Below are 24,007 nucleotides of genomic sequence, written 5' to 3' on the forward strand. Positions count from 1 at the left end.
CGTCGGAAAGAAGACTTCTCTCCTTTCCACCCCCTTTCTCTGCCCTAAGGTCTAACATTCTTCCCTCTATCATTCCCTTGCCTTTTCTTCCAGGTCCAACATCTCTTCCTCCATCTTCCCTCCCTCTCTCATTTTCCCCCTGGTTCAACATGTCTCCTTTTCTCTTTATCAATGGGTCGGGTATCCCCCCGTGTGCACAATCTAGCAGTTTCCCCTCCCCCATAGTCCAGCAACTGGCCTCTCTCTCAACCACATCCCATCCCCCAGGATCCACAGTTTCTCCCTCTCTCTTCCCTCCTCCATGTTATGGCAGCCTTCTCACTCACCCTTCTATCAGACAGCATCCTCCTATCTCATCCCCCCCAATCAAACAACTCTCCTCTTTCTCAACCCCCCCCTGGCCACCTGTGTTCCAGTAGCCCCCTTCTGATCCAGAAACTCTAATTTCTCTGAAACCCCCTCCTAGCCCCCACAGTCCGGCAGCATCCCCTCTCTGTAAACTTTGCTTCTCTCTCCTAGTGGCTGGCAGCATTAGCAATTCATATAATGCTGTCTCTGCCATTCCTGGAGCTTTCTTTTTGTCATAATTCTGCCTCCACAGAAACATAAAATTACATCAGGGTGGGGGGGGGGGGCTGTACTCGGCCAAAAGAAAGCTCCTGGAATGGCGAAGGCAGCGTTATGCAACTCACTAATGCTTCCAGCCACCTGGAGAAAGAAGCAAAAAGTTTTAAAGGTAGATCAGGCAAGGATGTGTGTTTTTACAGAGAGGGAACACTACTGATCCTAGGGTAGATGGTTAAGAGAAAGGGGGAGCCACTGGATCTCAGGGGTCGGTTTTAACCAGGAGCAGGAACTGTCTTACCAGTCCTTGCCTTGAGCTAGCCCTGTGTGACAACATAATTTACAATGCATGCTGAGCACAGAAATATTTTCACTTAAGGTGGCATAGGGGTTGTGCTCATTGCTCAAGAGTGATACCTAGTGGCAGGGCATAAAACTACAGAGCTTTAGAATGAGGTACACAATTCCTGGCCAAAAATGTTCAGTACAGTGATCAGACCAGGTACACTGTGGGAGGAACGTAAAAAAGGGGAAGATGATCACACATGCCTCAGATGGCAGATGTCCATCCCAAATCCCCAAGGCACAGCTCTCTATACCTGAATTGTGGGAGGAAGAAGCCTGAATCACAATTAAATCATTTCAAAATTTCCAGTCAGCTATGAAAGGCAGTAAAAGGTTTTCTCCCACCTAATGCTATCTGACCAGGATGTTTCACGCTCTCCTACTAATGTGGAACAGTCTCTCAGAAGAGGTGGTAGAAATAAAGACTGAGTCTGAATTCAAGAGGGCCTGGGATAGGCACGCCAGATCTCTTAGAGAAAGATAAAGAGATAATGGTTACTGTGGACGGGCATACTAGATGAGCCATTTGGCCTTTATCTGCCGTCATGTTTCTATGTAACTGCAGGAATGTTTCAGTTCCAGAGGAACATAACATAAATCTTTATTTATAGACCACAGAAGCCTTTCGGTTCGAGGTGGTTTACAGAAAAAGTGGTTGAGAAGAATCAGCAAGCTACAACAAAGATGAAAGAACTGAAGATTGAAAAGATTGCAATGTGGGAAATAAGCAGGACTTTACAAAGAGGGAGGTTAATAAATAGGTAAGGATGGTCATAGTCTGAGAGCAGCATCACAGAATAGCGTATCAATGGTCATCACCATTCAGCAAATTTTCCAGTCCTTGGCCACCAAGGTTAATAGTAGACGGCTAGTATATAAATGACCTGGCACTAATACTAGTCACTTTCCTAACAATTTTCCTCTTCCTTGTTTGAATATGGGACTGAGTCAGCAACAGAAGCCTTCTGAAGTGACTAGTTGCTACCCAGGTCTGCAGTTTTACATCTTAACAGCCATCAGCAGTGGTTCTCAATCTTTTTTTCAGTTGGAACACACCTGGCAGATGATACTTGCATATATGACATACTACATACAAGACCCTTACAGACATTTGGTCTGATACAGTGTGGCAGTTCTTATGAATCAAATGTAAACATTTTCTGCATCCACAAAATCCTTATGTCCCCTGATAAATGGATGCAGATCAGAATTTACATTTTCTGCATGGAAGTTATTTAGAGAATGACACGGGGACAGAATTTGTCCCCATCCCTGCATATAAACACAGGAAACCATGTCATTCTTTAGTGTCTATTTCAACTTCAGTCCTTCTACACCAGCATTCTTCAATGCAAGGTTTGAGGGTCAGCGGTTGTGCCCATTCATACTCTGATTCTTCCCAAGTATGTAAATTTTTTATTTCAATAAGATGGATATATAGAATAAATACGGTACCAGATAGGTTGAATGGAGAGTTAGAATGGGCATCCCTATTCTGGCAGATAAGGTCTGTAAATCCCATCTAGTCAAGTTTACTTCCTGTGCAAAGCTGCTATGATCACTTGTTTGTAGGCACAAAGCAGACCATTGGTTCCCAAATTGTAGACTGGGACCCCAAATGGGGTCACTCATTAATAGAGAAGGATCATGGAAAGAGAGCTTCTTCCCTTCCCTTTGGACCACCATTGTGACTTTTGTTCAATAATGGCAACCAGGAAGTGGCCAGTGAGTCGGTGAATGTTCACAGGCTCTGGCACCTCCACCCACATGGGCTTCCTGTTAAAATGGAAGCTCATGCAGAGTACTGAGGTCTGTAAGCACATAATGATACACACAGTCCTGTGCTAACTGCTGCTACTGATGTCATGACTATGGTAGTTACAGCATTGATGTTTTGGATACAAGTATGTATGTGGGGGAGAGTGGAGGGTGGCAACAGTGGCACACAAAAAATGAATGAAACAAAAGGTTTCACTGCATCCCTCTAGGACTTTGGAATTGAATCTAGAATATACTATAAAACTTGGGTGAACATAGCAGAAAACAGCAGAGGCGCTTGGCCTCTGGTGGTCACATTTTATGGCATGGATGAAGACATGCTAATTAATAGTTTAGTCAAAAGAAAAGGAAAAGATATATATATATATATATATATATATATATATACTATTACCTGAGATCCTTCAGATCTTCCTTAAAAGCCTGAGGGTAAACAAAACCAAAAGTAAGCAATTACTATTTGACAGGTATTTTTATAGAAATATTTTTTGACAACAAGCTGTTCAAGAATAAATGATTTTAATGTTACAGAACAGTTTGGCAACCTCTCTCTATTAGTCTAAATCAGTGTATTGCAAACTGTGCGCCATGGTAGATTCCAGATGTGCCACGAGATGCTGGTGAAGAGGAAAAGTGCCGGCTGACTACTTATAGGACGTGCCTCTCGCGGCAAGAGGCATGTCCTGTAGGCAGTCAGCCGGCACCATTGCCTCTCCTTTTCCAGCACTCCCCCCCCAAGCGGTAAAACGAGGCTTAGGGCCGCAGCTGGAGGGAATCCGTGCATGTCGACTTGTTGCATTGCACAAGGCTTTTCTCTATTGAAATATTATTGAGGAGGTTTTTTATGCCAGTGACTTTATTACACCCTGTAAAACTCCACCTGTTTTCAACCTGAGTTTCTCGGTTTGGTGGAGGGGGGGATCTGAGGCTTTTTCCTCCTCTTAATAATTTTCACAGAAGAAGCGTTGCTGATGTGCGAATTGTGGGGTTTTCTGCCTTGTTCTGGAACTCTATGCCTGTGGAATGTTTAGTACTTCTCTTTGTGGACTCTGCTGATCTTTCATGAGTAGTTGTGCTGTGCTGTAAACCAGGTCGAAAGTGTAGTGAGATTATATTGTTTGGTTTTTCGAGGGGCTTGTGTTGTGTTGACTTGTTGATGTCACACATGTGCATGACATCACATTGATGTCCAAGCATTTCCAGATGACTTCCCAGCTGCAGCCCCACATTTAATGTACTGTGGCTTCAAAAGGTTTGCAGCACACTGGTCTAAATAAAAGCACTTAAATTTGAAGTTAATTTATGTTCTCGTATGTGAAACAAAAAGCTTTCAAACAACAGCTCTGCATCCAAATTTTACAGCTGCAATGTCTTTTACAAACACAGGCTGTGAATACTATTAAATAATGTAACTCTCTAGATGTTCAAAGTTAAGGCAGCCACATCAAAACACACTGGAGAAGCAGGTACCACATAAAAAGCTTGAAAAAGGGGCGGGGGGGACCAAGTGAATAAGTACAAGGGAGAGAGAAAGGTGAAAAAGGGGTGGGGAGGAAGTCCCAAGTGGGACGAACACAGGACAACCCACAAACTTCCAAACTACAGAATATACCTCCAACAGCAGACATTCCCATAGATATACATTACATTAGTGACTTCTATTCCGCCTGTACCTTGCAGTTCTAAGCGGATTACAGTATAAGATTGCTGGACATTTCCAGGAAGTTACAATTTACAGTATAAGATTGCTGGACATTTCCAGGAAGTTACAATTTACAGTATAAGATTGCTGGACATTTCCAGGAAGTTGCCATTTAGGGGACGTTTACACAGTGGATGCAGGGGAATTACAGATAAGGGGCGTTGAATAGTAAGGCAAAGGGGAGAGTTTAGGATCACTAGAAGGGAAGAAGAGGTTTAGGGTTGGTTTCTTGATAGGGTCATAGGGGAGATAATAGTAGAAGGGAGGAGGTTAGCTGGTAGTTTGCATGGAGGGGGGAGGAAGCGAGAGGGGGGATAAGAAGGTTGTATAGTTTTTTTTGAAAAGCAGAGTTTTGATTTCTTTTCAGAATGATTTAAAGTCACTTGTAGTTGTCAGCAGGTTGAAGATGGAGGGGTCCAGCTTCGCTGCCTGCGTCGCTAGGAGGCCGTCGTACATTTTTTTGCGCTGAGTTCCCTTAAGTGGTGGGTAGGAGAATAGGGTCTGGGTTCTTCTTGGTCTGGATATGCTGTTATGATTTAGACGGTTGTTGAAATAGGTGGGTGCAGTTCCGTTTGTTGCTTTGAATAAGAGACAATAGAATTTGAATTGGATTCGAGCTCGTATCGGTAGCCAGTGTGAGTCTAGGTAGGCATTGGTGATATGGTCAAATTTTCCGAGTGAATAGATCAGCCTGAGGGCTGTGTTTTGAATGGTCTGTAGTTGGTTTATCAAGATTGTGGGGCAAGGAAGGTAGAGGATATTGCAATAGTCCACTAGTCCTAGGACAAGGAATTGGACTATGATCCTGTAATGATCTTTTTCGAAAAATTTTCTTATTTTTCGTAGGTTGCGCATGGTGAAAAATGCTTTTTGAGTGGTTTTGTTGATTTGTATCTGCATTGTGCAGCATCTATCTATCGACATTCCAAGGATTTTGAGAGAGGGCTGTATGGAGTATTTGGTGGTGTTTATTTCTAGTTCTGTTATGGATGGAGTTTTGTCCTTTTCAAGTAGTAGGAATTTTGTTTTGTCCGAGTTTAATTTCAGTTTGTGGTCCAGCATCCATTCTTCCACTGCTTCCAGTGTTGTTTTTAGGTTGCCTAATGAAGTAGGGTCTTGGATGTCGAAGGGGAGTAGTATGGTTATATCATCAGCATAGCTGAAAGATGTTACGTTTAGGGTATCTAGGGTGATGCCAAGGGATAATAATAAGAAGTTGAAGAGCATAGGCGACAGCGGTGATCCTTGTGGGACTCCACAGGGGTTAGACCAGGGGTCCGATTTGTGGTCGTTTGACTTGACTCTGTAGGTTCTTGTTTTTAGGAATTCTTGGAACCATTTGTATACAATTTATGTATTTAATTTTCTATACCGTTCTCCCAGGGGAGCTCAGAACTGTTTACATGAATTTATTAAGGTACTCAAGCATTTTTCCCTTTGTCCTGGTAGGCTCACAAAGCACAATTACTTACTGTAATAGGTGCTATCCAGGACTACAGGCAGATATTCTCACAACCCACCCACCTTCCCTGGTTGGTTTCTTAGCTTGTTTTTGGAAATGAGTTACCAGGCTGGACTACAGGAAGCAGAGTCGAGGCAGAACTATATTTGGTCAGTAACTGAACAAATTCCCGCTTTAAGATGGTCTGGATTGTAGCCTGCAATTGTGGATCCGAGTCTGAAACTGGACCACTTGCTGAGGCTAAAGGCTCCAAGGATGAAGAGGAAGAATGCTTAAGTAGCTTGAGGACCACCGCTGGAACTGTCTGCTGAGTTATCTGACCTGAGGGAAGCTCAGAAGACTTGGCAGATTTACTCAAGGTCGAGGACGTTCCAAATGAGGAAGGTCTGATGAGAGTCGAGGTCAAGGAGGACACCTTGTAGCAGGCTTGACCGAATCGGAGGTCGAGGTCGGAGTAGGGGGTTTCCATACTGAAAATCTTCTCCACTTGAACTCAACGACGTTTGAGGGCTCGAGGTTGAAGGGTAGCACAGTGAACGCACGACTCCGGGCAGTAGTCAGGGCCCAAACACTGAAGGCACCAACGGTGTGGGTCAGTGAGGGATATCGCACGCTAGCATTGGCTATACTTCTTAAAGCCCGTGACTGGCTGGAAAATAGAAGGCAAAATAGCCGCCGCAAAGTCGAAGCCCGCAGGCTGAGGGCGCGTGGCAGGCCCCGCCGTCACTAGATAAAAAAGTTTAACTTTTTTTTTTTTTTTAAACAATGACCGAAAGAAAACACAGCGACACGGTAATAAAGAAATAAAACACGAACCACGGTTTAAGAAGGCACAAAGTGAACTAAGTTCAGCACAGTGTCAAAGACGGACTTCTCAACTCCGCATAAAACTGAGAACTGAGGAGACGTGCCCTGTGCTGAGCGGGAAGGCACTCACGTATGCGAGGCTGTCCGCATCTGGGCTCAGTGGACGACATCACCCACATGTGAGAATAGGCTGCCTGCTTATCTTGGGATAAACTAAAAGTACTAATATTTACAAACAAATCCTAATATGCAAGACTCTGCAAGCAGTACAACCCCAGAGGAAAAGAAACAAATGCATTTCTTCTTGAAGAGACAAATCAATCACTAAATAAAAAAATCCAGACAAATCAATTACTAAATAAAAAAAATATAAGCATCTCCCCCACCGTTGTTGTCTTTCTCCCTCCATGTGCCTTGCCTTCTGGCCTGCCCCCCAGTGTTATCTTTGGCCGGCTCCCTGAGTGCTACATTGCACAAAGCTGTGGGCAGCGGCTCCTCACGCGCATCTCACGCCTCATCTGTTAGCCTTCCCTCTGACATTGCGATGTCAGAGATGAGGCTTCAGGTTCAGGCACAGGCCGCACGTAGGAGCCTTTTCCTATGGCTTTGGGCACTGCAGCACTCAGGGAGCCAGCCTGAAGACGCCGCATTGATCGCACTGTGGACCGGTGGCTGAAGAATGCTGTCTTGGGCCCGATGGACGTGCCGGCTCTGCAGACCGGCGGTTGAAGAACACTGCCTTAGACCCTCGGAAATATGTGTTTTCCGAGGGTCTTAGGCGAACCCTGTGAAAGTTGAGTTACCAAGTAGCAGATTGTGTTTGTCTTTGGAAGTGTTTAGTAGGAGGAATTTGGAGAAGTCTTCATTAGTGTTACTCCATTTGTTGGGTGGGATATAGAACAGAGTGGTGCTCAGGTTGGCAGTCAGGTCGTATTTGTGAGATTGCAGGTGAGGATTTCTAAGTCTTCAGTTGATTTGGAGTCAATGATCTGGAAGTTGAAGTGGTCTTTAAGAATGATGGCTATTCCACTGAGTGCTTACCTCCTGTTTAAGAGTTGACATCGGAAGCCGCAGTGCCTCCTGGAGAAGACTGTACATGCCAGATATGAGGAAAGTGAGCTGTTCTTCGGACAGTGTTGAAGTCTCCAAGATTAGCTTCACAGACTCTCTGCAGTCCTTTCCTTCAAGCGCACTCACCACAACTGTGATGCAGAATTGAAAAAAATGACATTTTGATCTTATGGGGAAAGTAAAAAGCTTAATATTACAAAACTGAGTGTACTGGTAGAAAAGCAGAAGAAATGGTATTGTTAATAGAGGCATCTATAATAAGAGATTATTCTGTATTACAACTAAAGCAGGGTCTGCCTAGGAGTACTTGATACACTAGGCCAGGGGTGTCCAAATGGTCGATCGTGATCGACCAGTAGATCACAAAGGTAACGCGAGTCAATTTTGTTCTTCCTGCCTCCCTGATCCAGGCCAGGCACGTAGAAGTACTGGACCCACAAGCCTTCCCCCTCGACGTCAGAGAGGAAGTTCTGGGCCAGCCAATCAATGCCTGGCTGGAACTGCCTCTCAAGACGTCGGGGTGAGGGGGGGAAGGCATGTGGGCCCGGTGCTTGTACATGCTAGGCCTGGCTCAGGGAACCAGGGAGAAATCGGCGTGGTGGCTTGGGCAGGGAGAGAGAAAGAATCAGGGAAGTGGAGAAATCAGCACGATGGCTTGGGGGGGCAGGGGGGAGAGAAAAAGACAGAAATAAAGAGGGGGCAGGGGGAGAGAGAAAGAAAGATAGGCAGGTAGGGGGAGAGAGAAAGACAGAAATAAAGAGGGGGCAGGGGGAGAAAGAAAGAAAGACAGAAAGAAAAGGGGAGGAGCAGAAAGACAGAAATATTGGATTTACAGAAGAAGGAAGTGCAACCAGAGACTCATGAAATCACCAGACAAAAAGGTAGGAAAAATGATTTTATTTTCAATTTAGTGATCAAAATGTGTCCGTTTTGAGAATTTTTATTTGCTGTCTATATTTTGCACTATGGCATCCTTTTACTAAACCGCAATAGTGTTTTTTAGCGCAGGGAGCCTATGAGCATCGGGAGCTGTAAGGGGCATTCAGTGCAGTTCCCTGTGCTAAAAACCGCTATTGCAGTTTAGTAAAAGGGGAGGGGGTATATTTGTCTATTTTTGTAAAATTGTTACTGAGGTGACATTGCATATTTTAAAGTCATCTGACCTCTGAAAAAAAATCCCAAATACAAATGATAAATAACATTTTTTCTGCATACAGTGTGCTTTGTGTTTTTTAAAATTTTATTGTTGGTAGATCATTTTAACTTAGTCATTTTATTTTTTTATATTTATAATTTTCAATCATTACATTTGCATAATGAACAAAGAAAAAAAAGCATTACAATTTTATAATAAATAACACATCAATTCATAATTTATTTTCAAGCCCACATTATTGAGGAGACATTACTTCATTTCTAAGGATATTAAACTAAGGAAAAAGCTGAATGGACTCAAAGTCCAATAAAATATGGCCCAAGATCCATTCGCTAATTAATCAGGGTTCAATCATTTTATTCCTCAATCCATTTGTGTAAACAGTAATCATTTTGTCTATCTAGCCACCAAAAACTGTTGCAATAGTATCGGGTCCCAAAACACAAATTCAGTGTCTTGTAAACCTGATCTAAACTTTTATGCATATATTTCCTCATTCTATAATCTGTTTTTCTCCTTGGGATTTTGTCAGGTATTTGTGACCTGGGTTGGCTACTGTTGGAAACAGAATATTGGGCTTCATGGATCTAGGTCTATTCCAATATGTCAACTCTTATATTCTTATGTTCTAATAGATTGGTAGGTGCCAATTGAACGTAAGTTATGGAATACTGGTTTTATGTACCATATGAGTTGACTTATCAAAATTATCGGGAGTGTTAAACCCAATCGAAACCCCCCCATCTCTGGACACAGTCAAGGAGTTTGCTCAATATTGAGTACCCACAGCGGTCTCCTAAGATATGTGCAAGTGCTAGCTAAATACCCATCAATATTCTGTAACATTTATATGGGAAGGAACAAGGGCAGGGGCTGACATTTACCCCAAATTTTCAAAATGTTACATATGAAACTGTTGCATTCAGGTGCACACATTTACATCTGCACCATGAATAACAACTTATGCTAGTGTTCTATAAAAACACTTATGGGTATAGGCGCTCTTATAGAATAAACTCACAACCCATTGTAGCACCTGCTCATAAAATTGGTCCCATTCCGTAAGAGATTTTGCCTAAAGCTTCTTTAAGTTTTAAAACAACGAGTAATTTAGTATAAGCTGCATGCATATTTTAATTATTTTCTGGGGCCATGGAACACCATTTTGGTTGGAGGAGGCCAACCAAACCAATTTCTAGTCCTTTGCTCATTTACTGAAGTTAGGTTACACAAATGTTGGTCAGGCCATGGCCACTCCAATTGTTTCCACAGATATCACACTATATCAACATAGTGTTTCTTTGGTCCTCGCCCAAACAGGTGATAGTCTAGTATTATATCCAGGAAGTGACTCGTTTACAGTATCACCAAACGTGATGGAGATGGCCTGGGATCTAAATAATCCATAGGAGTCACTCTCACCCTTCAGCAACTTCCTGAAGGTGTCTCTATCCAGCTCTTGCAGATGCTGTGCCATAGTCTCCACCGCCGAGGGCACCCGTGCTCCCAGGAAGCTGGGCCTGCTCCCAGCCAGGCTCTTTCCGGATGATGCCATGTCACGCTTAACGGATAAGCCACCAGGCGTGTCATAGGCCTGAGACTAACGGCCACGGAACGGGAGCTGAGCCAGCACAGACCAACAACTTGCACACGGCGCGCCCACACCCGTCACAGTCATGTGACCGTGAAGCGCAACCCCCCACACAAGGCGCCCTGCACGGCAACAGTCACGTGACCGTGAAGACCCAACCAGCATGGAGCGCCCCAAACAACCAACAGTCGCGTGAGTTCGGAGCCAGACACGCGATAGCCTCCTTCCGCGAGCTCCGAGACCGGGCTGCGCTCTACCACGTGACCAAGGGCGCTCTGGCGCATCGTGCCCCCACCTCGACGCCGCTACGTGACCTCACGAGCGCTAAATCGCCCCATGATCCTTGCGTGCTCTCCGTGTATTCGTTTAAGTGTAGCATGTGATGGGCTTGGGCTTCTGAAAACAGGTGCCGAGGTCAGAGCGCCCCCTGTTGGGACTGGAAGTTTCCCGTGATTAGGCACACGCTCTCCGGAGCGGCAGGGGGCGCTGTCGTGGATCGGGAGGACTCTCTGCCCTTCCGCTGGCTTTGGAAGCCGGAAGGGCCGCGTCCAGGCTTCTGCGCTCCGTCTTCCCTTCTCCCGGGTTTTGTCGTCGGTCGCAGCATGGCCGAAGGCTTGTACGAGAAGTTCCTGGCGCCGGAAGATCCTTTTCCGTTGTTCTCCCAGCGTGGCGGGAGCGAAGAAGGCTGCCCAGATAGCAGTGACTTCGGCTGCCAGCTCTCCTCTTGCCACCGGACGGACCCTCTGCACCGCTTCCACACCAACAGGTAAAGGGGGGGGGGGATGGAAAATGCTTGAGTACCTGATTGTAAAACCGCTTAGATAACCTTGATAGGCGGTATATAAAATCCTAATAAACTTGAAACGGCTCCAGAAAAAGGAGGACGGGTTGAGACACCAGGTTTTACTTCCATTGCTTTCAATAGAAGTAAAGCCCGGTAATCTCAATCCGTTCTCTTCTTTTTTTTTTTTTTTCTGGAGCCATATTGGGGGGGGGGGGGGGGGCACGAGTTGGAGGTGGGCCTTGCCTCGTGGGGAGGCTGCTAGAGGAAGGCAAAAATCAGGTTGGGGGGGGGGCACGAGTTGGAGGTGGGCCTTGCCTCGTGGGGAGGCTGCTAGAGGAAGGCAAAAATCAGGTTGGGTGGGGGAAGGGCCAGCGGACCACCTTTTGGGTTGGCGGAGGTCAAACAATTCGATCTCTGCCCGTCCCCCCGTTAGGTTTTCTAGTGGCTGGAGGCTGTGTTGAGCAAAATATTGGTGGGGCCAATGGGTCACTAGGGTTTGCCTTTAATTCAGACTCCTGTTAAACATTTTGTTTTGGATCTAAACTGCTGGATAATATATTTACAACACTTTAACATAGCAATCAGCCTATATACAGCAGGACCATGAAGGTCTATGCGGTTAACAAAAATCTACTAAAAAGATATACAATTGAATAGAATCAAGATTAAATGACCAGATAATTACAACTAAACAAAACAAGTTACTGAAACTTTAATATCCAGGGCAAGGCTATATACAAAATAAGCTTATTTTATATTATATATTGTTTTGTAAGTTTTTATTTTGAAGTCAAGTCGGTAGGTACATTTTTACTGACTCCACCCAAAATTGTTACTGATTCCACAGCCCTGGGTGAAGGTGGAACTTCTTACTAAACCATACAGGGAAGGTAGAAAGTTGTAAAGTGGGTAACTTTAAAAGTTATTTCTATATAGTTAAAAAAACCACCCTGGTTTATAAGTGGAAATAGTTTCTTGTGGAATTGCTGGATGAGTCTAGATTTTAGAGGTGGGTTCAGGTTTACCAACATACTTTTTTTTTGTTTTTTGTGGGTTTTTTTTTTTTTTGTGGGGGGTATATTTTAAGTACTAGGTGTTCACAAGGGTGCAGATTCTTATAGTGGAATAACTATCAAAGGGTGTGCTTTTCCCAGAAAACTGATATCAAGTTATGCATGCATTTGCACAGGTTAAGCTCTTAAAGAATTGGGGCCATATTCTCAAAATTAATAGAAACATAGAAACATAGACATAGACGGCAGATAAGGGCCACGGCCCATCTAGTCTGCCCACCTTAATGACCCACCCCTACCTTTCTCTGTGAAGAGAACCCACGTGACGATCCCATTTTGTCTTAAAATCGGGCACGCTGCTGGCCTCAATCACCTGAAGTGGAAGACCATTCCAGCGATCTACCACTCTTTCGGTGAAAAAGTATTTTCTGGTGTCACCATGCAGCTTCCCTCCTTTGATTTTCCACGGATGCCCTCTTGTAGCCGTGGGACCTTTGAAAAAGAAGATACCTTCTTCCACCTTGATGCGGCCCGTGAGATATTTGAACGTCTCGATCATGTCTCCCCTCTCTCTGCGTTCCTCGAGTGAGTATAGCCGCAACTTATCCAGCCGTTCCTCGTATGGGAGGTCCTTGAGTCCTGAGACCATCCGGGTGGCCATTCGCTGGACCGACTCCAGTCTCAGCACATCTTTGCGGTAATGAGGCCTCCAGAATTGTACACAGTATTCCAGATGGGGTCTCACCAAGGATCTATACAATGGCATAATGACTTCAGGCTTATGATTGACGAAACCCCTACGTATACACCCTATGATTTGTCTAGTCTTAGATGAAGCCTGCTCCACTTGATTGGCAGTCTTCATGTCTTCACTGATGATCACCCCTAAGTCCCGTTCTGCTACAGTCCTTGCTAGGATCTCGCCGTTAAGGGTGTAACTTCTGCATGGGTTTTGGCTGCCAAGGTGCATGACCTTGCATTTTTTGGTATTGAAACCTAGTTGCCAGATCCTAGACCAGCGCTCCAATAGGAGTAGGTCGTTGTTGCTAATCTGGCTCTAGCCAGTTTGACCTGCCAGTATTTTACCGTCTGATTCTCAGAACAGCTCACTGGTCTCTTCTGAGCTTCCTAGCAAACTCCAACTCTGCTATGCAAATGTATTAAAATGGTAGTAAAATTATGTCATTTATTTGGTTTTATATCCTGTACTCCAGTGTTTCTCAACTTCTTCAAGCCAAGTACCCTCTAAGCCTAACAAATACCAACCAAGTACCCCCGCCCAAGCTCCACCCCTGACCCCACTCCATAATAATAGTACTAATTGTAACACAATTTCTTTCATCCATCTTTCATATATCGTGCACAATATAATCTTATTAATACATAATGGTAACCACAAAATTAAAAAAAAACACAAAGCACTGTACGCCCAGAAAATGTTAATTATCGTTTATATTAGGGGTTTTTTCCCCCAAAAAGGTCAGTGCAAATAGCTTTAAAATATTGCAATTAGAACATAAGAATAGCCTTACTGGGTCAGACCAATGGTCCATCAAGCCCAGTAGTCCATTCTCACGGTGGCCAATCCAGGTCATTAGTACCTGGCCAAAAACCAAGGTGTAGTAATATTCAAGCTACTGATACAGGGCAAGCAGTGGTTTCCCCGTGTCTTTCTCAGTAACAACTATAGAAAAATAGATAAATATAGACTGTAGATATCAATTCACAAACTGACACATGTTGATCACTAAATGAAAATAAAATTATTTTTTCTACCTTTGTCTGGTGATTTCATGAATCTCTGGTTGCATTTCCAATATTTATTTATTTCTGCCTCCTGCATGCTTCCTCTCCTCTGGACCCCATTCCCAACCAACATCTCTCTCTATCTGTCCCTCCGTGAGTCCAACTTTTCCTCTCTTCTCCACCCCTATTGGCAATATGTCTCCCTCTCTCTCTGTCCATCTGTCTTGATCTCTCCCACCCCTTCTACTGCCACATCCAACATTTCTCCCTCTCTCATCCCCCGGATCATGTGCAGCATTTTTCACCACTGCCCACCAGCCCCATGCCCCTTTCTCCTTCTAATACTTCTCTCTAGCACAATGCCACATTCCTCCACATTGCATCCCCTTCAATCTACCCTCTCCACCACCATATCCAACATTTCTCCCTCTCATCCTTCTATTCCCCATGCATCTGTACCTCACTTCCTTCTCTGCCCAATTTTCCTTTCCCCATGTACATCATCTCTCACACACTCATGCCCATCTATTCTCCCTTTCTATTCTCTCCCTCCTATGTCCCAAGTTAGTGCCCCTTCCTACCCTGAAGCCAACCCAACCACAGAAGCCATAGGTGCCGCCGGGGATCCCTGCCTGCGCCCCCCCCCCTCCCCCCCGCTGAAGGTGCCGGGGATGTCTCCCTGTCTGCTCGTCCACTGCACCACCCCCGAAGCTGAACCTGCCACCAAGCCAGAGCCAACACGCTCCATCGCCCCTAGGATCAACTCTGTGTAGGGACATTCCACGGCATGTGCAGCAACTTGCACGCTGCTGGCCCACAAGTTCCCCCCCCCCCCCCCCGATGTCAATTTTGAGGGCGGAGAGAAGGTTCCAGGACAGCCAATCACTGCCTGGATGGCCCAGAACCTTCTCTCCGATGTCAGACTTGACATTGGGGGGGGGGGGGGGGAAGGCTTGTGGGCTGGCAGCATGTGAGTCACTGCATGTGCCATTGTGGCCCATCCCTGTACGGAGTTGCTGCAGGCAGGGTTGGTGCAGCGGACGGGCAGATAGGGAGGCGGCTTTGGCTTCAGTGTGGGAGGGGGGCAAGCAGGGATCCCCATCAGGAGGCATCACTGACGGCGGTTAGGCCACGTACCTCCAAGGCTATGTGTACCGTGTGTTGAGAAACACCGCTGTACTCCCATGAGTGCTCAGAACAGTTTACATACATATATTAAAGTGTTTTTATGCAAGGGGTTGGCAAACACAGCATGGGAGGACATTGTCTGACAGGGATGGAAAACAAAAAGAAATGTATATTGTTACTAGTTCCTCGGTACATGTCACGTTAGGCTAAAAACTTGTACTGTACTGAAAAATTTTGCACTGTAAAAATGGCAAATTGTAACCTGTAAGCTGTATACTGGTATTAGATCCCAGTATGTGTCGATTAAGGATATAAATTTGGATTGAAAAATCTTGCACTGTACAGCAAATTGTAACTCATTAACTATATTTTGTATGTTAACTCTAACCTAACAAAGGCGCGGCCGGACAATTGAGCGCAGCGCGGAGGCACGCGCTGCTCTAAATTACTGTTTTTAGGGCTCTGAGGGGGGGGCCTGGGGGGGAACCCCCCCCCACTTTACTTAATAGACATCGCGCCGGCGTTATGGGGGGTTTGGGGGGTTGTAACCCTCCACATTTTACTGTAAACTTAACTTTTTCCCTAAAAAACCCCCCAAGCCCCCCACCACGCCCCCACCACACGATGGGGGCGCGATGTCTATTAAGTAAAGTGGGGGGGGGGTTCCCCCCACGCCCTCCCGTCGGAGCCCTAAAAACAGTAATTTAGAGCGGCGCGCGCTGCGCTCAATTGTCCGGGCGCGCCTTTGTCCCGGCGCGCTTTTGACCTGACACCTGCAAATCACTCGCGCACCAAGTAACTTGCAATCTAAGCTTTTACTGTATTTTATTACATGAACCTTCAATAGCTGCACTTTATTGTGGAAAATAACAGAAATTTAACTTACTTTGCTAATAGATGACTACGCCAAAGTGTATGCGTTTAGCTATCGGTGGCGTTCCAAACACTCAATCATTGTGTCTTCTTAAGATAGTCAGGATAAAGCCTGCAATGCTGTTCAACTCCTTGCAACAAAGCCTAACACTGCACTGGGTCTGTGGCGATGCCAGTGGCAAAGTCACTTATCAGTTTAACACCTCGCTGGCTGACACAGTGTACGTTTAGCTACTAGCAAAGTATGTTAAGTATGTTATTTTCAACAATAAAGTGCAGATGTTAATAAAATACTTTGATAAAAAGATCTATGTATCATTGCTGAGTGTGGAAACATAAAAGTTATAGCTTTAATACCAAGAAATTTGCTCCATTAAACAAAAATAATAGCAAATTTTAAGAAAAACAGAGCTTTATGTAATCAGTAGCTTTGCGTGACCCTAGGATGGGCTTTAAAATATTTTCTAATCAAGCACAATCAAGTCCATGGGAAAAACTTCAATTCCCAGAGTTTTTCTAAATTTAGGTATCTCTGAACAACCCTAATGTGGCGTTGCAGGCAGATGCCATTTTCAGGGAGTCGGTCCTGGTCCTCCCAACATAAGGAGTATAGAGAATGACACAGTGACACAATTTGTTCCCATCCCTGTGGATAATCGCAGGAAACCATCATGTCATTCTTTAGTGTCTGTCTCAACCTCAGTCCTCCTACACTAGCATGCTTCAATGCAAGGCTTAAGGGTCAGTGGTGGTGCCCATTCATACTCTGATTCTTATGTGAGCCAAGTATAGGATAATGAAGCCATTGTGACATCACTGATGAGGTTGGCTCTTAGGCATTGGTGGAATGAGGTATTATGACATCACAATCTCAGCTCTGGAATGTTGCTGCTCTTTGTTCAGTGGTTGTGCCCATTCATACTCTGATTCTTCACGCCCTCCTTAAAGAATGACATGAGGTTGATTTCCCGTGGTTATCCACAGGGATGGTGACAACTTCTATCACCTTGTCATTAATGCTTTATACATCTGTATTCCATCTGCTGCTGACACTAAGGAAGGAAAATTTTTTTATCTGATCACTTTCCTTTAGGCGCAGCAGATGAATGAAAGGTCCCACCTTGAGGATCCTCGGTTAAACATGGTTAGAAATTTAGCACAGATGATGTCTCATTTGTCAGATCAGTTTCTCTAATAATTTGTAGTTGGTTTTACTCATTTTTGTCTGTGAAAGAAGTTTTTAACCAGTCGACAGCACATGCTTTATTATGAGCAATATTGATCAAGAAGCTTGCTATCCAATAAGCCAGAGTGTAACTCTCTCCACATGCTGGTAGATGGGCACAACCCACTAGTCTTTGGATTCATTGCTGTGCCTAAAGAAAAGAAAATAAGGTAAAGACATAATTTTTCTGTACTTGCCTTTTTCTCCAAGTCGGTGTATCACCAACTGTATGTTGCGATGAGATTCCGGGTGTGCCGTGAGACGCCGGTGAGGAGGAGAGGCACCGGCTGACTGGCTACAGCAGTGGTTCCCAACCCTGTCCTGGAGGACCACCAGGCCAATCGGGTTTTCAAGCTAGCCCTAATGAATATGCATGGAGCAGATTTGCATGCCTCTCACTTCCATTATATGCAAATCTCTCTCATGCATATTCATTAGGTCTAGCTTGAAAACCCGATTGGCCTGGTGGTCCTCCAGGACAGGGTTGGGAACCACTGGCCTACAGGCTCTCACGGTGAGAGGCATGTTCTATAAGCAGTCAGCTAGCGCTTCTCCTCTTTCAGCACCCCCCTGATGACGTCGTACATGCATGTGACGCCATCGCGTCAAGATCCGCATATTTCCTGATGCTTTCTAGCCACAGCACAGGGTTTAGTGTGCTGCAGCTTCCAGAAGTTTGCGAGACGCTGCCCTAAGTAAATGAGTTCTTAAATGACTGGAGTTGCTGTTTATAAGTCTGAAACTTGCACCAGGTCAGCCATGTTTCTGCAAACATGTAGGTCCATTAAGCTTTATCTCTCTTTTTTTTTTTTTTTTTTTTGTTGTTGATGTGTATATAAACAAGTTTAATTGATACCATGTTTTGCTCTGCTTTTAGAGATCTCATTCCTGGTGGTAAGGAACAGTTCTGTCATGCTAAGGCTGAGTTTCAGGCCATATTGATATTGTTAATCCTAGAACTGTAGCATGATTGGATATTGTGGTTGAATCTCTAATGTTTCACCGTTTGTTTATTTATTTTTAGCTGCACATAGAAACCAAAACAGTTAAGTGTACATGGCTCAGTGCTGTCAGCAAGTACTTACTTCCTGCTCAGGAATAGTTGTGGGATGGCACAGTGCCTCCTGGAGAAGGGTGTGCACATGGCCAGCGTGGCATTAACTTGTTTTGAAATCTAATGGGCTGGGGTTTGAAGGACATCTAAAACCTTATGGTAAAATTTAAATGCTCTGATCAAAGTATTCAAATGTTACACTATGGTTTTTCTTTTTTACTTCTTTGACTTTAACAACTATTTTTTGTAATGTTTGCATATTTTTTAAGAGCTGAGCCTGGACCATGTTCAATTCTACAGTATCCAGTCAGAAATTAAAAAACCTTTGTTTTGTGTGTTTTTATATGTCAAAAACTGAAAAACAGACGCAATCAAAAGACCAAAAACAACTAAATTAAAGTTAACAAGTAAATAGCAATGGTAACATGCAATCAAGAAAAAGTTTTCTAAATATATTTTCACATGAAGATTTAATTATTTGTAAGGCTCTCTGGAGACTTCAGAAATGCTGAACTGAGGGTGTTGCTTTCAAATGTTAGTTCAAGTCCCCACTCCCTCATGAAACAGCAGTGTCTGTTCAGCGGAGACCTGGGCCTCTATCTGCAGAATTAGTTTTATCCCAGGACAAGCAGGCAGCATATTCTCACATGTGGGTGACGTCATCTACGGAGCCCCAGCGCGGACAGCTTTTCAAGCAAACTTGATTGAAGTTTCAAGTTTGCTATGCTGCACCATGCATGTGCATGCCTTCTTGCCCACTAGAGGGCGCATCCCCACCTCGTGGTCCTCAGTTCTGTTTTTTCCGCGGAGCCAGAAGCCCTGTTCGTTTTGTGCTCCGTGCATTTTGGCCTTCTGTCACCGCGACTGATTGTTTTCTCTCGGTCGCTGTGCTTTCTTTGTTATTTTCTTTGTCGCGTGTACGTACTTGTAAAAAAAAAAAAAATAAAATAAAAGTTTTTGTTCGGCTCCGGGGGCTCCCGGAAGCCGCGGCCGTGGGACCTCGTTCGTTCCCGGCCGGTTCTTTGATTCATGTCCCGCCCTTTGACGGGCTTTAAAAAATGCACCCGGTGTGATTGGTTGTTTTCTATTACCGATCCCTACCGGTGGTGCTTGCTTTGTCTGGGCGCTGAGCACCCGACTGACTCTTGTACTTGGTGCTCTACTTTCCAGCCGAGAGCTCTCCGCCGCCGTCGCACTCGAATGGCGGAGCTCTTTGCTGTGGACCCCGCGGCGGGGAAGGCCTCGACGTCGGCCTCGGCTTCGACCCCGGCTTTGACCTCGGCCTCGACTCCCTCGACCTCGCCGCGACAGCCTTCCTCATCCTCACTTCCGTCTTCTGTTCCAGGGTCATCGAAGAAGCTGTCCTCGGGCTCCTCAACGGGGGCGGCTGGGTCGTCCTCGGCCCCGGCCCAAACGTCGAAGGCGGGTGCCCCGCGGGAATACTCGAGACCGAGGGAGCACCTGCCGACCCCGGACTTACCGTCCATGCTGGCCGTCCCTGTCTTTCAGGACTTGCTCCGAGCGCTGATTGCCTCGGAGCTGTCCGGCGCCCTCACGCATCTGCAGCCGGCTTCCGCCTCGACTGCCTCGGCCTCAGCCCCGGCCTCGATCCCCGGGGTGGTCCCGGCCTCGAACCCGTCCTTGCCTCGACCTCGGTAGTAGACCAGCCTGAGCAGAGTGTGCAGCCTCGGGACAAGGTGCGTAGGGTTCGGCGGATTTCTTCCACCTCTTCCTCGTCGAGGTCCTCCCGGGGCTCGTCGGCCTCGGGCGAAGCTTCGGGCGAGAAAGCCCAAACGCCATCGGGGCTCTCCTCGACGACGCGGTCGCTCCTCACCGACCCGGACGGAGACCCTGCGCGTCTCGGAGCTCCGCCTCGATAATCCAAGGCTTTTCCGTTCCTCTGAGGGTGGGTTATCGAGGGACCCCTCGCCAAGGGGGAGGGAGCTTGCCTCGGTGCCTCGTACCCCGGGGACTTCCCAGAGGGGGTCCTCGGGGCATCGGAGGTCTCCGACCCCACCGAAGTCGTTTGGTGCGGCGTCCTGGGGCTCGGAGTCTGGCACTAGTCGACCCCGGTATTCCCGTGAGGCTTCCCCATCCTTTTTGGCAGCGCGGGCCTCCCGTTCTCCTTCCCCGCCTTCGAGGCCTCGTCCTTTTCGAAATTTGTTCTGGACATGGGAAGGGCATTGGATCTCGATCTTTTGTTGGGATCTCAATATACTAAGGAATTTTTGGAGGAGCAAGATCTGCCATCTCCTCCGCGAGAGTCCCTGCGTCTGCCTTTGAACAAGGTGCTTCACCAGACGTTTCTGAGGAACTTGGACTCCCCTCTGACCGTCACAGCGGTTCCTTCAAAAATGGAGTCGAAGTACCGTATGGTCCTCTGTAAGGGGTTCGAGAAGGCGCAGTTGTCCCACCAATCTTTGTTGGTCGAGTTGGCGTTGAAAAAATCGTAGCCTTCTCGAGTCTCTGCTGCGGTCCTGCTTGGGCGGAAGGGGCGGACCCTGGACAAGTTTGGTCGTTGCCTCTATCACAATTCAATGATGGCAAACAGGGTCCTTAATTATGCCTTCACCTTCTCGTCCTATTTGCGGCACATGGTGAAGGCGATGCCCCATTATCATGGGGTCATGCCGGATTCCCATAAGAGGGACTTTGGCAAGTTTATGGACTCCTTGTCTCAACTGTGTCTGTACCTTTTCCACGCTATTTACGATGCCTTTGAGTTGTCCTCCCGGGTCTCTGCATTTGCGGTGGCCATGCGCCGTCTTGCGTGGCTCCGCACGGTTGATATGGACCCAAATCTGCAGGAGCACCTGGCCAATTTGCCATGTGTCGGCTCTGAATTGTTAGATGAATCACTTGAGGCGGCGACCAAACGCCTGTTGGAACATGAGCGCTCCATCGCCTCCTTGGTCTGTCCCAAACCCTGGGTGGCGACTCCGAAGCTGTTCAGACCGCCACCGCAGCGCTACCCGCAGAAGACTACGCCGGCGTTTTCCAGGCCTCCGCCTCGGCGTGCCACTCAGCAGAGCAGAACTTCCCACCAGAAGCCTCAGGCGCAAGGGGCGTCTAAACCCGCGCCGTCTTTTTGACGTGCTGCGCGGATGGGGGCAGGCCCCCTCCGCACCGACCCCGAACCCACTTCCCATCGGGGGCCGGTTACGGGCATTTCATTCAACATGGGCTCAGATAACTTCGGACGTTTGGGTGCTCCGGGTCATCTCGGAGGGTTACTCTCTCAACTTCTTGACGACAACGCCGGAAAGCCCGCCAGACGCGGCTCCTTCCAATCAACATCAGCTTCCTCTTCTCCTCTCGGAAGCCAGGGCCTTGTTGAGACTTCGGGCAGTGGAGCCGGTGCCCCACACACAACGGGGACGGGGGGGTTTACTCCCATTATTTTTTGGTCCCAAAGAAGACTGGGGACTTGCGCCCCATTTTGGACCTCTGGAAGCTCAACAAGTTCCTGGTCCGAGAGAAGTTCCGTATGTTGTCGCTTCCGGTCCTGTACCCTCTGTTGGAAGCAGGGGACTGGATGTGCTCCCTGGACCTGAAGGAGGCTTATACCCATGTTCCGGTGCATCCCGCCTTCCGCAAGTTTCTTCGATTCCAGGTGGGGGACTTGCACCTTCAGTATCGGGTCCTCCCCTTTGGGCTGGCTTCGTCCCCTCGAGTCTTCACGAAGTGTATGGTAGTTGTCGCAGCGGCCCTGCGGTCTCAGGGTCTGCAGGTCTTTCCCTACCTGGACGATTGGCTGATCAAGGCCTCTTCCAGGGAGGGGGCTATCTCAGCGACCCGACAGACTATCATCTTCCTTCAACGTCTGGGGTTCGAAGTGAACTTTCCCAAGTCTCAGTTGTGCCCGGCTCAATCCCTTCAGTTTATCGGGGCCGTGCTGGACACGGTTTGCCTATGGGCGTTCCTCCCGCCTCCGCGGTTGGAGGCCCTGCTTCGCCTGAGTTCCCAGATTTCGCTGCAGACTTCGGTGTCGGCACAGCGTCTTATGGTTCTACTCGGCCATATGGCGTCGACGGTGCATGTCACACCGTTCGCCCGCTTGCACCTGAGGCTTCCTCAGTGGACCTTGGCCTCCCAGTAGCGTCAGGATCCGGGACCCGCTCTCCTTTCCTGTAACAGTGACTCCTTCCTTGAGACGCTCGCTCCGTTGGTGGACCAACTCTTCCAATCTTTCCGGGGGTTTGCTCTTTCTCGTCCCTCCGCATCGCAAGGTCCTGACCACGGACTCTTCGGAGTACGCGTGGGGGGGGGGCTCATCTCGACGGTCTGCGGACTCAAGGTCTATGGTCAGCGGAGGACCGTCTTTGTCACATCAATGTGTTAGAGCTTCGTGCCATTTTTCTGGCGGCTCGAGCGTTCTGCCACCTGCTGCACGATCAGGTAGTCCTCGTGCGGACGGACAACCAAGTGGCAATGTACTATGTGAACAAGCAAGGGGGGACGGGCTCTTGGTCCCTGTGTTGGGAAGCCCTGCGCCTTTGGGAATGGGCGGTCTCCCAAAACATCTTCCTTCGGGCGGTTTACATTCAGGGAGAGAAGAATTGTCTGGCCGACAAACTCAGTCGTCTTCTCCAGCCGCACGAATGGTCGCTAAACTCCCGAGTTCTGCACGAGGTCTTCGACCGCTGGGGGACACCTCAGGTGGACCTGTTTGCCTCCCCGGAGACTCACAAACTGCCCCTCTACTGTTCTCGGATGTACTCCCCGGACCGTCTCGAGGCCGATGCCTTTCTTCTCGACTGGGGAGGGCGGTTCCTTTACGCGTTTCCTCCTTTCCCTCTGATCTTGAGGACGTTGGTTCATCTCAAATCGTCCAGAGCCACTATGATTCTCATTGCGCCTCGTTGGCCTCGTCAACACTGGTTCTCCCTGCTCCTTCAACTCAGTGTCAGGGAGCCTCTGCTTCTGCCTGTGTTTCCCTCTCTGCTGTCTCAGAGTCGGGGTTCGCTGTTGCATCCCAATCTTCAGTCCTTGCATCTGACGGCTTGGTTCCTTTCCCCTTGACTTCGGTTGCTGTTTCTCAGTCTGTCAGGGAGGTTTTGGAAGCCTCGCGCAAGGTCTCGACTCGGCTTTGTTATTCCCAGAAGTGGACCAGATTTTCATCCTGGTGTTCCTCGCACCATCTGGATCCGAGTTCCGTTCCGGTGTCTTCGGTTCTGGAATATTTGTTGCATTTGTCCAAATCTGGGCTGAAGACGACTTCCATTCGGGTGCATCTTAGTGCTATTGCTGCGTTCCATCGGCATCTTGAGGGTCGGTCTCTCTCTCTTTATCCTCTGGTGACTCGTTTCATGCGGGGGCTTGTAAATGTTCATCCTCCTCTGAAACCTCCTCCTGTAGTTTGGGATCTCAATGTGGTTTTGGCTCAGCTGATGAAGCCTCCTTTTGAGCCTATTGACAAATCTCATCTTAAGTTTCTCACTTGGAAGGTGATCTTTTTACTTGCACTCACGTCCGCTCGTCGGATTAGTGAGCTGCAGGCTTTGGTTGCGGACCTACCTTTTACTGTGTTCCATCATGACAAGGTGGTTCTTCGCACCCATCCTAAATTTTTGCCAAAGGTTGTGTCTGATTTCCACCTCAATCAGTCCATTGTTCTTCCGGTGTTCTTTCCGAAGCCCCACTCGCATCCTGACGAGGTGGTGCTTCACACGCTTGACTGTAAGAGGGCGTTGGCTTTTTATCTTCA

The 24,007-nt window shown here is 47.2% G+C and overlaps 2 protein-coding genes across 3 annotated transcripts in view; one reads left to right on the forward strand and one right to left on the reverse strand.

Moving 5' to 3' along the window:
• COMMD5 (COMM domain containing 5) overlaps positions 1 to 10,579 on the reverse strand; it is a 32,098-nt gene extending 21,519 nt beyond the window's left edge. Inside the window, exons 1-3 of one of the 2 annotated variants that reach the window (XM_033946006.1) lie at positions 10,309 to 10,579; positions 7,701 to 7,861; positions 3,083 to 3,111 (exon numbers count right to left, since the gene is read on the reverse strand). In XM_033946006.1, coding sequence (XP_033801897.1) covers positions 3,083 to 3,111; positions 7,701 to 7,861; positions 10,309 to 10,441 — 323 coding nt within the window. In that variant the 5' untranslated portion in view covers positions 10,442 to 10,579. The remainder of the gene's footprint in view (positions 1 to 3,082; positions 3,112 to 7,700; positions 7,862 to 10,308) is intronic. The other variant, XM_033946005.1, reaches the window with a different exon arrangement.
• Positions 10,580 to 10,850: 271 nt separating this feature from the next.
• FAM199X (family with sequence similarity 199, X-linked) overlaps positions 10,851 to 24,007 on the forward strand; it is a 35,374-nt gene continuing 22,217 nt past the window's right edge. The window contains exon 1 of the mRNA XM_033946003.1: positions 10,851 to 11,243. Within this exon, the coding sequence (XP_033801894.1) occupies positions 11,080 to 11,243 (164 nt within the window). The 5' untranslated portion in view covers positions 10,851 to 11,079. The remainder of the gene's footprint in view (positions 11,244 to 24,007) is intronic.

Source organism: Geotrypetes seraphini, chromosome 5 (assembly GCF_902459505.1).
Source record: "Geotrypetes seraphini chromosome 5, aGeoSer1.1, whole genome shotgun sequence".
NCBI classification, from domain to species: Eukaryota; Metazoa; Chordata; class Amphibia; order Gymnophiona; family Dermophiidae; genus Geotrypetes; species Geotrypetes seraphini.